Source organism: Leuresthes tenuis, unplaced genomic scaffold (assembly GCF_036924035.1).
Source record: "Leuresthes tenuis unplaced genomic scaffold, fLeuTen1.0.hap1 SCAF_13, whole genome shotgun sequence".
NCBI lineage: Eukaryota > Metazoa > Chordata > Actinopteri > Atheriniformes > Atherinopsidae > Leuresthes > Leuresthes tenuis.
Genome location: NW_027325367.1, coordinates 1,197,998 through 1,210,902, shown reverse-complemented (window position 1 = coordinate 1,210,902; position 12,905 = coordinate 1,197,998). Strand labels below are relative to the sequence as shown.

General features: G+C 49.4%; 1 protein-coding gene across 1 annotated transcript in view; it reads left to right on the top strand.

The window, feature by feature from the left end:
• LOC140267136 (endothelin-1) overlaps positions 1-12,905 on the top strand; it is a 30,762-nt gene that overhangs the window by 10,055 nt on the left and 7,802 nt on the right. Inside the window, exon 2 of the mRNA XM_072362327.1 lies at positions 9,584-9,737. Within this exon, the coding sequence (XP_072218428.1) occupies positions 9,584-9,737 (154 nt within the window). The remainder of the gene's footprint in view (positions 1-9,583; positions 9,738-12,905) is intronic.

The window sequence follows — 12,905 nt, the reverse complement described above, 5'->3', positions numbered from 1 at the left end:
GGATTCAGCCTCCTGGGCTTTCCCACATTTAGTTTTTGTTCTGGAGACATATATGTACGCTGACAGACATTTGCATCAATTCTTACACAAAGCATGCAGGCTTATGGACCCGGGCTCACGCAGCTCACAGAGCACTAAATGAAATTCATGCCGAGGAAGTATGGATTACAGCGAGGGCCGCTTGGGGGATTGAACCGGTGCCAGAGGAGGAGGCCGGAACGCCGAAGTTGTAAAATGGAAAAAGTTGTTTGCATCCATAAAGTATGACTCATCGCCTCCAGCAAGGAAACAATAAACTAGCAACTTTCAGCATAAAGTCTGATGTCACATTGCTCCCATCGCCGGGAGCCTGGCTCAGGTCCAGGTGTGTTTCCAGCCCTGAAGGTGGACGAATTGCAGCAGACGTGGCAACAGAGAGACGAACGATGCTGGATTCTTTCATTTGGAGTCAGAATGGTGCAACCCAATGATTCATGTCCATCTTCAGTTTCTGCAGATTCAATGTTTGTCTTTCATGTTGGCTCAAAGCGAAGACTAACTTCAGAAAATGATTATGAGATGTTTGCCTCCCTCAGCGCCCATTAACAGACCGTGAACGTCCAGTTAAGTGTTCCCGGTCTTTCATTTCATCTTTATTAGCTTCATCTTTGCTCTCACAGCTGCTGGAAACTTCCCTGACAGGAAAACCACTGATGGATTCACGTTCACCCGGATTTCTGTTCATATTCTGTTACAGGACATACTGTGGTCTGCTGGCGGCAGACAATAGCCTAGCGGTGAGTCCTGCGGTGGACGCTGCCTTCCAGCAGCAGCTCGGTCTGACACGACAGAACTTGCTGAGAGGCACAGAACTGAACCCTAACCGTGTTGATGCCTCGGTTTGAGCGAGCTCTTCAGGGAGTGAACTATGAAGCACCCCGCTGTGGCCTTTCTGCTGCAGGATATGACCTTTCCCCGCCACAGCCTGAGGCCTGAATCCCCTTTTCATTTCACTTCATTGAGTCTGACATCATGTTTGCGTTAGCAGTCTCCTGCTCGGGGGGGGGGCACTTATTTCAAACAGTCGGCGGCTGCTGGTGTAACCAGACGCAGGAGATGATATAGCTTATTGCTTCTAGCAGTTCAACACTTTCTCATCATAAGAATGTCACGTCGAGATGCACCAGAGTCTGAGCAGCTCGCGTTCCTGTGCTGCAGTTCATGTTGAGGGGAACTCGAGTCCAGTGGAGCCACCGAGCCGACTGCGATGCTGAAGCAGGTGGCATCGTGACAACAAAGCTTCTCCTTTGGGTTCGCAGCTCCGGCTCCATCCTCGGCGATAAACGATAAACCCAGCTGAGAAAGATGGGTCGACCCTGAACGTGAGATCAGTTAGAAATGTGTTTGATGATGTTCTGAGTCCTGGTTTCTGGGCAGAAACTATGAGCTATGCGAGATATTTTTACAGAAGAGATAGATTATGTTGGTGAGGATGAAAGGATGGTGACGGCTGATGGCAGGGAAGCATTCAGGTGATGAGTTGAGCTGTGAGGTCAGCCAGCTCACCTGCAGACAACTATTCTCTCTGTGATGGTTTTCCATGGGACTCGGGTCTGAAATCGTCATATCACAACAGTTCATCCTTTTCTTTTCATTCTTTTCTGCTGTCGGAGGAGTGTTTTGGACCTTTTTTGAACAGCTCGTTTCTCTCTGACACACCTTTGTAATCTCAGTCCTACACAACATGATGCAACGCATCTTTTACTGCAACAAGCTGCTGTTTCCTGCTGTTTCCTTCGTTGCATCACCGGTGAACGGTTGCACTAAATTATAACTAATCTACAAAGACATTTGCAAACATAACTTTAGCCTTTTTGTGCCTTCTTTTTTGTAGAATCAGACTTCCAGGTTTCCTTAGTTGGTGCCAGATCCTCGGTGTTGTCTTCATGTCATGTTTGATTCAGTTTCTTCAGCTTTAACGGACTTCCTGCCACTGCAGTGTCTTTAGTTTTGAAGTTTATGTCCTTTACCTGCCTGCTTTGTGCCTGCAGGCCTTTCCAGCTGGGCCTGCTGTGCCTTCACTGTGTCAGAGATGCTAACAGAGGCCAAACAGCCTGTGAGTCACTCCAGCTACAATGCTATCATTCAGCTGATCCTGCGATGTTGGCTCGGTGTGTGAGAGCTCAGACTGATGCAGGACTGATCCTGTGTGTGGGAATTACTGAGGAGGAGCCCTTAATGAGGCTCTTTTTCACATCTGTAAGCTGAACCGATATGTGAGGGCCTTCATCTCATTAACACACGACTGGGCGACACTTCGCTGGCCGAGTTTCTGATTAAACAGTTTTATGGCTGTGAAGCTTCGTGATAACATTAAAAACCGCTGAAGAACCGGTTTTAACATGATTGACTTGCAGTCTCTGGACTTCTGATGATCTCAGATGGATCTCCTTTCAGCCTCTTTTTGTGAGGTAAAACCATCTTTCACCGGTTAGTTCAGGCCATTGATTTTGATGTTTTGGTTGTTATATATCGTGTTTGTATGAGTTTCCCTTTTAGATTCTGAGTGATGTCTGCATGCATCACCAAGTGTGAGGAGCTTTGTTTGAGCTCATTTTGTTTCCAGACATGAGATCATTTCCAACAAAAGCCAGAGCTTTAAACTCTCAGAGGGCTTTATTTTATGTTTCTATCTGCTTGACAGGCTGAACCAAAAGGTCTCAGGGAACATTGTGTTGTAGAAATCTATTTTTAGGGTTTAAAACAAGGGTTTAAAACATGTTTTTTATTCAAAACAACAATCTTGGTTCTTAATAGATAATAAAACATTTATTTTCTTGTAGTTTTTTAGCTCTTATAGATTATCACTTTAGTTTCTAGTGATAATTTTTATCCAAAACTGGGTCATTTGCATCGATTTACAAAGACTTTCTTCACAGATAAATGCAGGAAATGTTATTCTTACATGTGAGGGGAGCGATTACAAGCTGGAACCACAGAAACAGAACCAATCTAAAGGTTAAACAGCACCAATCGAAGGTTAATCAGCACCAATCGAAGGTTAACCAGCACCAATCGAAGGTTAAACAGCACCAATGGAAGGTTAACCAGCACCAATCGAAGGTTAACCAGCACCAATCGAAGGTTAACCAGCACCAATCGAAGGTTAACCAGCGGAGTATCATGGCGGATTCCCAGGAATCTCAGGACATTCTTCAGAGGAAACAGAGTTTTTCAGTATTTACCTTGAACTACTTTCAAAGAATATGCAAAATCTAGTGGCTGCATGTGTTAAAATGGAGTCCATTTAGGTGGCTTCGTAGAAACGATGTCATTTAGCTTTAACCACGAAGCTTTCTGTTACCTGAACCCAACAAGGAAGTGAAAAAAGTCCGAATCACGTGATCCGACCCCCTTCTTCTTATAAACACTTAAAGGCTCGTTGAAGGAAGCCCTTGAGCTGTATTTCCCTCCTGCAGCCTGTGGATAAACAGGCTGTGGATCAGATTTAAGGGTACGACTGATTGATGAGGACACAGATTCTTTGCATTCTTTTTGTTTGTCTCCACTTAATAAGGTGGCGTCAGGAAGTCATCTCGCTTATTTCTGTGAGTCTCGCCACGAGTGTTAAGTTGCTTCAGAGCTGAGAACTCAGACCTCCACCTGCTTGTCTAACCTTCCATGTATGTTTGAGCAGGATATTGCTTTTTGGGTGTGTTCTGTGAGTTTTGGGGATGATAACAGTGGATGAAAAGCGTGACATCACCGTGCAAAATGGATTCAAACCTGTCCCACTGTCTTCAGCCTGAGGACCACATACCTTGGCTCAGATTAGTTTTACTTGGAGCCGTCCAAGCTGTCTGGGGGATCCTTTTATGCTTCGGCAGTCATTCCAGATGAGGGGGCTCTCCTGAAACCTCGGATCCAAAGTGTGTCCAAACAGGAGAAGTTCATTTCTTAACTGAAACTGATCTCATGTCCTGAAGTGTGTCGTTAAGTTGGTGAAAAAGGACTGGATGCAGCACAGATTCATAACTGTCAGCTGAGGGATTGTCTTGTTTAATGAACTCAGAAGCTGTTGTGTTGACTTTCGTGGCCCAGCTCAGGCAGAGCGGTGACCCCACAGAAGCTCAGGAACTCGGGGTCAAACCTAAAGCTGGTAATTGACTCTTCGGGACTTTAGGGACTCGGTCCAGGAATGTTTTTATTTTCCTTTTGACATTTGATGCGAACGCATTCAGGGCTACAGCAAAGAAAACACACTGAATTAAACACACACACGCTGTTTAACAGAAGAATGTCAGCATCCTCGGGCGAAAACGAGAGAAAACTTCAAACCTGGCTGGCTGTGGGTGAGCTGCGGGCCGCTGTTTGAAGCCAAGCAGAACAGTAGCGTCATTATTCTCCCATTATCTCCTGCTCCGTGATACAGTAATGATGTGTCTGGCTGCTGTGGCGACAGATGTTTCTGTCTGGCTCTGGAACACACAGAAGCAGGTCAGCGCTGAGCCGGTACCTGCAACAGGTGTCCTGTACCTGCAACAGGAGTCCTGTACCTGCAACAGGTGTCCTGTACCTGCAACAGGTGTCCTGTACCTGCAACAGGCGTCCTGTACCTGCAACAGGCGTCCTGTACCTGCAACAGGAGTCCTGTACCTGCAACAGGAGTCCTGTACCTGCAACAGGCGTCCTGTACCTGCAACAGGTGTCCTGTACCTGCAACAGGAGTCCTGTACCTGCAACAGGCGTCCTGTACCTGCAACGGGTGTCCTGTACCTGCAACGGGCGTCCTGTACCTGCAACAGGACGCCTGCAACAGGTGTCCTGTACCTGCAACAGGTGCCCTGTACCTGCAACAGGCGTCCTGTACCTGCAACAGGTGTCCTGTACCTGCAACAGGAGTCCTGTACCTGCAACAGGTGTCCTGTACCTGCAACAGGAGTCCTGTACCTGCAACAGGACGCCTGCAACAGGTGTCCTGTACCTGCAACAGGTGCCCTGTACCTGCAACGGGTGCCCTGTACCTGCAACAGGACGCCTGCAACAGGTGTCCTGTACCTGCAACAGGCGTCCTGTACCTGCAACAGGTGTCCTGTACCTGCAACAGGCGTCCTGTACCTGCAACAGGTGTCCTGTACCTGCAACAGGCGTCCTGTACCTGCAACAGGCGTCCTGTACCTGCAACAGGCGTCCTGTACCTGCAACAGGTGTCCTGTACCTGCAACAGGCGTCCTGTACCTGCAACAGGCGTCCTGTACCTGCAACAGGCGTCCTGTACCTGCAACAGGCGTCCTGTACCTGCAACAGGCGTCCTGTACCTGCAACAGGCGTCCTGTACCTGCAACAGGCGTCCTGTACCTGCAACAGGCGTCCTGTACCTGCAACAGGCGTCCTGTACCTGCAACAGGTGTCCTGTACCTGCAACATGTGTCCTGTACCTGCAACAGGAGTCCTGTACCTGCAACAGGCGTCCTGTACCTGCAACAGGTGTCCTGTACCTGCAACAGGTGTCCTGTACCTGCAACATGTGTCCTGTACCTGCAACAGGAGTCCTGTACCTGCAACGGGAGTCCTGTACCTGCAACGGGAGTCCTGTACCTGCAACGGGCGTCCTGTACCTGCAACGGGTGCCCTGTACCTGCAACGGGAGTCCTGTACCTGCAACAGGCGTCCTGTACCTGCAACATGTGTCCTGTACCTGCAACAGGTGTCCTGTACCTGCAACAGGCGTCCTGTACCTGCAACATGTGTCCTGTACCTGCAACAGGTGTCCTGTACCTGCAACAGGCGTCCTGTACCTGCAACAGGCGTCCTGTACCTGCAACAGGCGTCCTGTACCTGCAACAGGAGTCCTGTACCTGCAACGGGAGTCCTGTACCTGCAACGGGAGTCCTGTACCTGCAACAGGCGTCCTGTACCTGCAACAGGAGTCCTGTACCTGCAACAGGCGTCCTGTACCTGCAACAGGCGTCCTGTACCTGCAACAGGCGTCCTGTACCTGCAACAGGCGTCCTGTACCTGCAACAGGAGTCCTGTACCTGCAACAGGAGTCCTGTACCTGCAACAGGCGTCCTGTACCTGCAACAGGCGTCCTGTACCTGCAACGGGAGTCCTGTACCTGCAACGGGAGTCCTGTACCTGCAACAGGCGTCCTGTACCTGCAACAGGCGTCCTGTACCTGCAACAGGCGTCCTGTACCTGCAACAGGAGTCCTGTACCTGCAACAGGCGTCCTGTACCTGCAACAGGAGTCCTGTACCTGCAACAGGCGTCCTGTACCTGCAACATGTGTCCTGTACCTGCAACAGGTGTCCTGTACCTGCAACAGGCGTCCTGTACCTGCAACATGTGTCCTGTACCTGCAACAGGTGTCCTGTACCTGCAACAGGCGTCCTGTACCTGCAACAGGCGTCCTGTACCTGCAACAGGCGTCCTGTACCTGCAACAGGAGTCCTGTACCTGCAACGGGAGTCCTGTACCTGCAACGGGCGTCCTGTACCTGCAACAGGAGTCCTGTACCTGCAACAGGCGTCCTGTACCTGCAACAGGAGTCCTGTACCTGCAACAGGCGTCCTGTACCTGCAACAGGCGTCCTGTACCTGCAACAGGCGTCCTGTACCTGCAACGGGCGTCCTGTACCTGCAACGGGCGTCCTGTACCTGCAACGGGCGTCCTGTACCTGCAACGGGCGTCCTGTACCTGCAACGGGCGCCCTGTACCTGCAACGGGCGTCCTGTACCTGCAACGGGCGTCCTGTACCTGCAACGGGCGTCCTGTACCTGCAACGGGAGCCCTGTACCTGCAACGGGCGTCCTGTACCTGCAACGGGCGTCCTGTACCTGCAACGGGCGTCCTGTACCTGCAACGGGCGTCCTGTACCTGCAACGGGCGCCCTGTACCTGCAACGGGCGTCCTGTACCTGCAACGGGCGTCCTGTACCTGCAACGGGCGCCCTGTACCTGCAACGGGCGTCCTGTACCTGCAACGGGCGTCCTGTACCTGCAACGGGCGTCCTGTACCTGCAACGGGTGCCCTGTACCTGCAACGGGCGTCCTGTACCTGCAACGGGCGTCCTGTACCTGCAACGGGCGTCCTGTACCTGCAACGGGTGCCCTGTACCTGCAACGGGCGTCCTGTACCTGCAACGGGCGTCCTGTACCTGCAACGGGCGTCCTGTACCTGCAACGGGTGCCCTGTACCTGCAACGGGCGTCCTGTACCTGCAACGGGCGTCCTGTACCTGCAACAGGAGTCCTGTACCTGCAGCAGGAGTCCTGTACCTGCAACGGGCGTCCTGTACCTGCAACGGGCGTCCTGTACCTGCAACGGGTGCCCTGTACCTGCAACAGGTGTCCTGTACCTGCAACATGTGTCCTGTACCTGCAACAGGTGTCCTGTACCTGCAACGGGCGTCCTGTACCTGCAACGGGTGCCCTGTACCTGCAACAGGTGTCCTGTACCTGCAACAGGTGTCCTGTACCTGCAACAGGTGTCCTGTACCTGCAACAGGCGTCCTGTACCTGCAACAGGAGTCCTGTACCTGCAGCAGGAGTCCTGTACCTGCAACAGGAGTCCTGTACCTGCAACAGGTGTCCTGTACCTGCAGCAGGACGAGGCTCAGGACTCAGGAAGAGGCTCAGGACTCAGGACGAGGCTCAGGACTCAGGAAGAGGCTCAGGACTCAGGAAGAGGCTCAGGACTCAGGAAGAGGCTCAGGACGAGGCTCAGGACTCAGGAAGAGGCTCGGGACGAGGCTCAGGACTCAGGAAGAGGCTCGGGACGAGGCTCAGGACTCAGGAAGAGGCTCAGGACGAGGCTCAGGACGAGGCTCAGGACGAGGCTCAGGACTCAGGACGAGGCTCAGGACGAGGCTCAGGACTCAGGAAGAGGCTCAGGACGAGGCTCAGGACGAGGTTCAGGACGAGGCTCAGGACGAGGCTCAGGAAGAGGCTCAGGACGAGGCTCAGGACGAGGTTCAGGACGAGGCTCAGGACGAGGCTCAGGAAGAGGCTCAGGACGAGGCTCAGGACGAGGTTCAGGACGAGGCTCAGGACGAGGCTCAGGAAGAGGCTCAGGACGAGGCTCAGGACGAGGTTCAGGACGAGGCTCAGGAAGAGGCTCAGGACGAGGCTCAGGACGAGGCTCAGGACGAGGCTCAGGACGAGGCTCAGGACGAGGCTCAGGACGAGGCTCAGGACTCAGGACGAGGCTCAGGACTCAGGAAGAGGCTCAGGACGAGGCTCAGGACGAGGCTCAGGACGAGGCTCAGGACGAGGCTCAGGAAGAGGCTCAGGACTCGGGAAGAGGCTCGGGACGAGGCTCAGGAGCCTAAAAAAAACAATGATTCTTGTTCCACTTTGGACAAAATAACAGCTTCCTTGGAAACTTTACATGAACAACAACCTCAAATATTTGAATCTGTGACATAAAGAACAGCCCAAACCATTTATGGCGAGCAGAGGTGTTATTTTGTGCCCGTGTGTAAGTCGTGTAAAACCCTCTTTAGACGCCCTAACATTCCCGTGTGCGCTGTAAGCAACATCAAAGGCCGTCTGTGGGCCGCTTTACAGGCTTTTTTAATACCTGCACGTGTGCACGTGTGCATGTGTGCATGTGTTCAGGTGCAGCCATGGCTGAGCTCGTTGTGCAGTAAGGTGGAGGAAACACCGCAGTAGGCAGGACTACGTCACCAGGACTCCTGACCACAGGTTCTGGGACCCTTTACACAGAATACGGTGTGAGCCTAAACCAGACCGAGCCTGTTAACACCTGAGATATGACGACAATCAGCGATATAAAGGGAAAAATCAGACAATAGTGATGACAATCATGTGCAAATCTCTTTTCATGGCAGCTGAAAGGCCAAAAGCAGAAGTCAGAGGTGTATGAGTCAGTGCAGAGCAGCGTGATGTCACAGTGATGTCACAGTGATGTCACAGCTGTGACGACAGCGACTGTTCCCCCGATAAAGATGAGATGATCTAACTTTTTTTTATTTTTGAAAGCTTATTTTTTTAATATTCATCAGCTTAAACCCTCCAGAAAAAAGTGTTACGTACTTTTTCACAAATTAAATGATTTATTACATCATAAACAAGGTTTTTTATTCACAGTTTAGGTTTGAATCCCTTAGAAATTAACATATTCAGCGCTGTAAAACAAGTTGGTGTCTCTGATAAATTTATTTCTTTTACATGTCACACAGAGAAACTTTCAAAGTGATGAATTTCATCAGCGGTTCAGCCAGAAAAAAGTTTTTTTGTGGAATATTTTGCAGGTTTTATTAATTTTATCTATCAAACATGAATGAGTTGCATAAAAATGACCAAGAAAACCAAGAAAACTCAGAAATAATTCACACCATATAATGAATTTAACCTATTTTATGTTTTAACTGATAAAACAACCAATAGATTTATCCTCATTTTAAGCAATAAACCAAATAAATCTGGTAAGAACCGTCTGAAGCTGTCCCATAAATGACGTGGAAGCAGGAAACTGGTTGTAACCACAGCACCTGAAGGTGTGGTGGCGTTCGGAGGTGATAATGAAACCTTAAACTCGAGGAGAATCCAGTTCTAACGTGGTAAATCTGTTGCTCCACAGCCTCGGTGACGAGCCCCGTGGCGGAGAAGGGCCCCCTCGTGCAGCTCACCCACACGGCCCACCGGAGAGAGAAACGCTGCTCCTGCGAGAACCAGAAAGACAAGGAGTGTATTTTCTTCTGCCACATTGGCATCGTCTGGGTCAACACTCCAAGGTGAGTGTGTCGGGGGGAAAGTGAAGCCTTCGGAGAGTTTGTTTTCACAGCAACTGGAGCTCTGCGGTAAACTGTGATCAGCAGTAGCTGGGAGGTTTCTGAGGGAGGCAGTCAGCAGCTCTCTGTTTGGCAGGTTTTAATCTCAGGACCGAGTATCTGATCATGCTGTTTAGCTGGAACCATCAGCTCATTATAAATGAGTCTGCTCAAGTTTCCATGAAATGTATTTTAGACACAAACCTCCTGAGGAAGCGCCTCGAAACACATCCAAGAGCTCCGGACCAAAGGCAGGGAAAGGCGGTGTTAAAGTCCTGCAAAGTCACGTATGATTGATGCTTAAATTCCTCTGAGCTGAGTGGAGCTGGACTTATCCCAAGAAAATAAAAGTCCAGTTTCAGCTGCCTTGGGCTGAGCTCCCACAGGACCGTCAGTAATGGACTCCCAGCCTCCAACTTCATCATGAAGCTGCAGCTCTACAGTTCATGTTTACGCCACCGACTGCCCTTTCTGTGGGAAGCTTTAGTCCTGGAAGGTAACCTGCCTCTGGTTCAGCCTGTGCTGCTAGCTTTAAAGTATCCCAGCTAAACTAGTTCATTCTGACCCGGTTAAATCCCTCAACACTCTCAGACAATCTTCTGCTTTCTGGGACTTCTATTAGCATCCTGCTCTGGTTATTAAAGGGGAACTCCGGTGTTTTTAAACCTTATTTCTGGCATGAAATACGTTCATCTGCTCACTGAGAACAGTTTGGTGAAAGTTTGCGTCCTTCAGAAGATATTTAGATAACTGGAGATCCATATAACGGAGTGAACGGGGCTTAGAGGATGCAGCCTCTAAATAAGGCATTATCTGTCTTTATTTCACCAATACTTTAAGAAGAATGAATGAATGAACGTGTGCTATAGCTCTGTTAGCTCATAGCTGCTGTTAGCTCATAGCTCTGTTAGCTCATAGCTGCTGTTATGTGGCTACTTGCAGCTATAGGAGAGCTAACGGAGGGATTTCTACACAGGCACTCTACTGGGACCACTTCATCCACACGCCCCCCTGCAGCACAGCTCATTCACTCCGTGCTCTGTGACAGTCGGCTAACTTCACACAGAGTTTGCTGCTGATAGTTTTGTGCAACATGGCAGGATATTTATCAGATTTTGACGACGTGAACGACGACTTTGAGTAAGATGGACGTTCTTACCGGAGTAAATAAACTGTGCTGCAGGGGGCGTGTGGATGACATCATCGAGTGTGTAGAAATCCCTCTATAAGCCCCCCGATAGCCGCCAATAACAACAACACAGCAGCTATGAGCTAACAGAGCTATGAGCTAACAGCAGCTATGAGCTAACAGCAGCTATGAGCTAACAGCAGCTATGAGCTAACAGAGCTATGAGCTAACAGCAGCTATGAGCTAACAGCAGCTATGAGCTAACAGCAGCTATGAGCTAACAGAGCTATGAGCTAACAGAGCTATAGCACACGTTCATTCATTCATTCTTCTTAAAGTATTGGTGAAATAAAGACAGATAATGCCTTATTTAGAGGCTGCATCCTCTAAGCCCCGTTCACTCCGTTATATGGATCTCCAGTTATCTAAATATCTTCTGAAGGACGCCGACTTTACTGCCATGTTGCACAAAACTAGCAATAGCAAACTCTGTGAAGTTAGCCGACTGTCACAGAGCACGGAGTGAATAAACCAAACTGTTCTCGGTGAGCAGATGAACGGATTTCATGCCAGAAATAAGGTTTAAAAATACCTTTAAGTAAAAGGTTCTGCAGTCAGACACTGATCAGACATGCTTAATTAAACACATGTTTTCCATTGACTCTTTAGTCCATCTGCACATATTTTAATTTGTTTGTTCCCAAAAAGGAAGCAGGCACAAAGCTGCCTTCACAATAGCTTGCAATTAACTTCATTTTAGTTTGGTATGCAGAAGCAATGAGTGAGCAGCTAGATGTGGTGGGGTAATAAGAAAGCACACCTTCCCTAAAGGAGGGTAATTTCTGCCATGTTTCCTCTCGCTGCTGCTAAAGAGCCTTTTTTAACCCTTTAACGGCAGCCCACCAAGGAGACCTCAAGAGTCGGAAGTCATTGTGGTGACGCTGATGTGCCCCTGAGCCGTTAACCCCTCACAGCCCGAGGTGCTCCGACTGCTCCGATTAACTGTAACAAGCAGCCTTTCTCCAGCCCAGGCCTCAGCTTTTACGCTTGTTTACAACTCAATGAGTCAAAATGGGAGTTTTCTGTCAAATATGATTCTAAAAGTGCATCAAAATGTTCTGCAGCTGTTTTTTTTTTTAGCTCACATTTGAAATTAGTTAACTTGAGGGGGAATAAAAGGAGGTTTCACCAAAATAGGTTCCAGAGAAGAGCCAAAAACAGCTCCAGCAGTGGTGGGACCATCTCAGATTGTTAGTTTAGTCTAAACATAGCAGTGCGGTCTGTTCAAATCGTCCTGCCTCCACCGTTACGAGGCTTTAAAGTGCAGAGGCAGCAGCCACCATCACTAACTACGCCACTAAACGCTGTGGCCACAGGGAGCTCCGCCTGCTCCTCATCACTTCCTGCTGAAAACATGCTCCACCTGAGGTGGAGCAGCAGAGCTTTGCATGAAACCTGCTGGAGATCAGCTCTGAAGTCTCTGTTTTAAACACATCCCACATTATCATGGAGCTCAGAAACCTTCGGATATCATCCTGGAGCTTTGAGTTCTTCTCTGTTCTGTGTGGAGATGAAATAATCTGCAGATAAGAAGACGGCTGCAGGGTGGATGTTTGGTGGAGGAAAAGCTTTTGACTGTTTCCTGGAAACTAAATGTTGATTTTTCGTGTTTTCTGTTGGTCAGACTCAGAAAAAGCAAACCTGAGGTCAGAGGTCAGGGGAGGGATCCTCATGCTGGAGCCAAGCTAACAGAGAGCAGGAAGAAGAGACGTTTTACTTCACCTTAAACAACTCAAACCTGAAATATTCTGCATTTATTCTGACTTTATAGAGCTTTTACATCAGACCCTTGTTCACTTGTGTCATTATTTTCTCTGCCGTTTAATTCTTTTTTAACTCATTTCACAAAGTTTCCTTGAACGTCTCGTCTGAGTCTGCTTGTGCACGTTGTCTTTATTAAGAGGGGGGGGGGGGGGGGGCATAAGCCACTTATCAAATGTTCA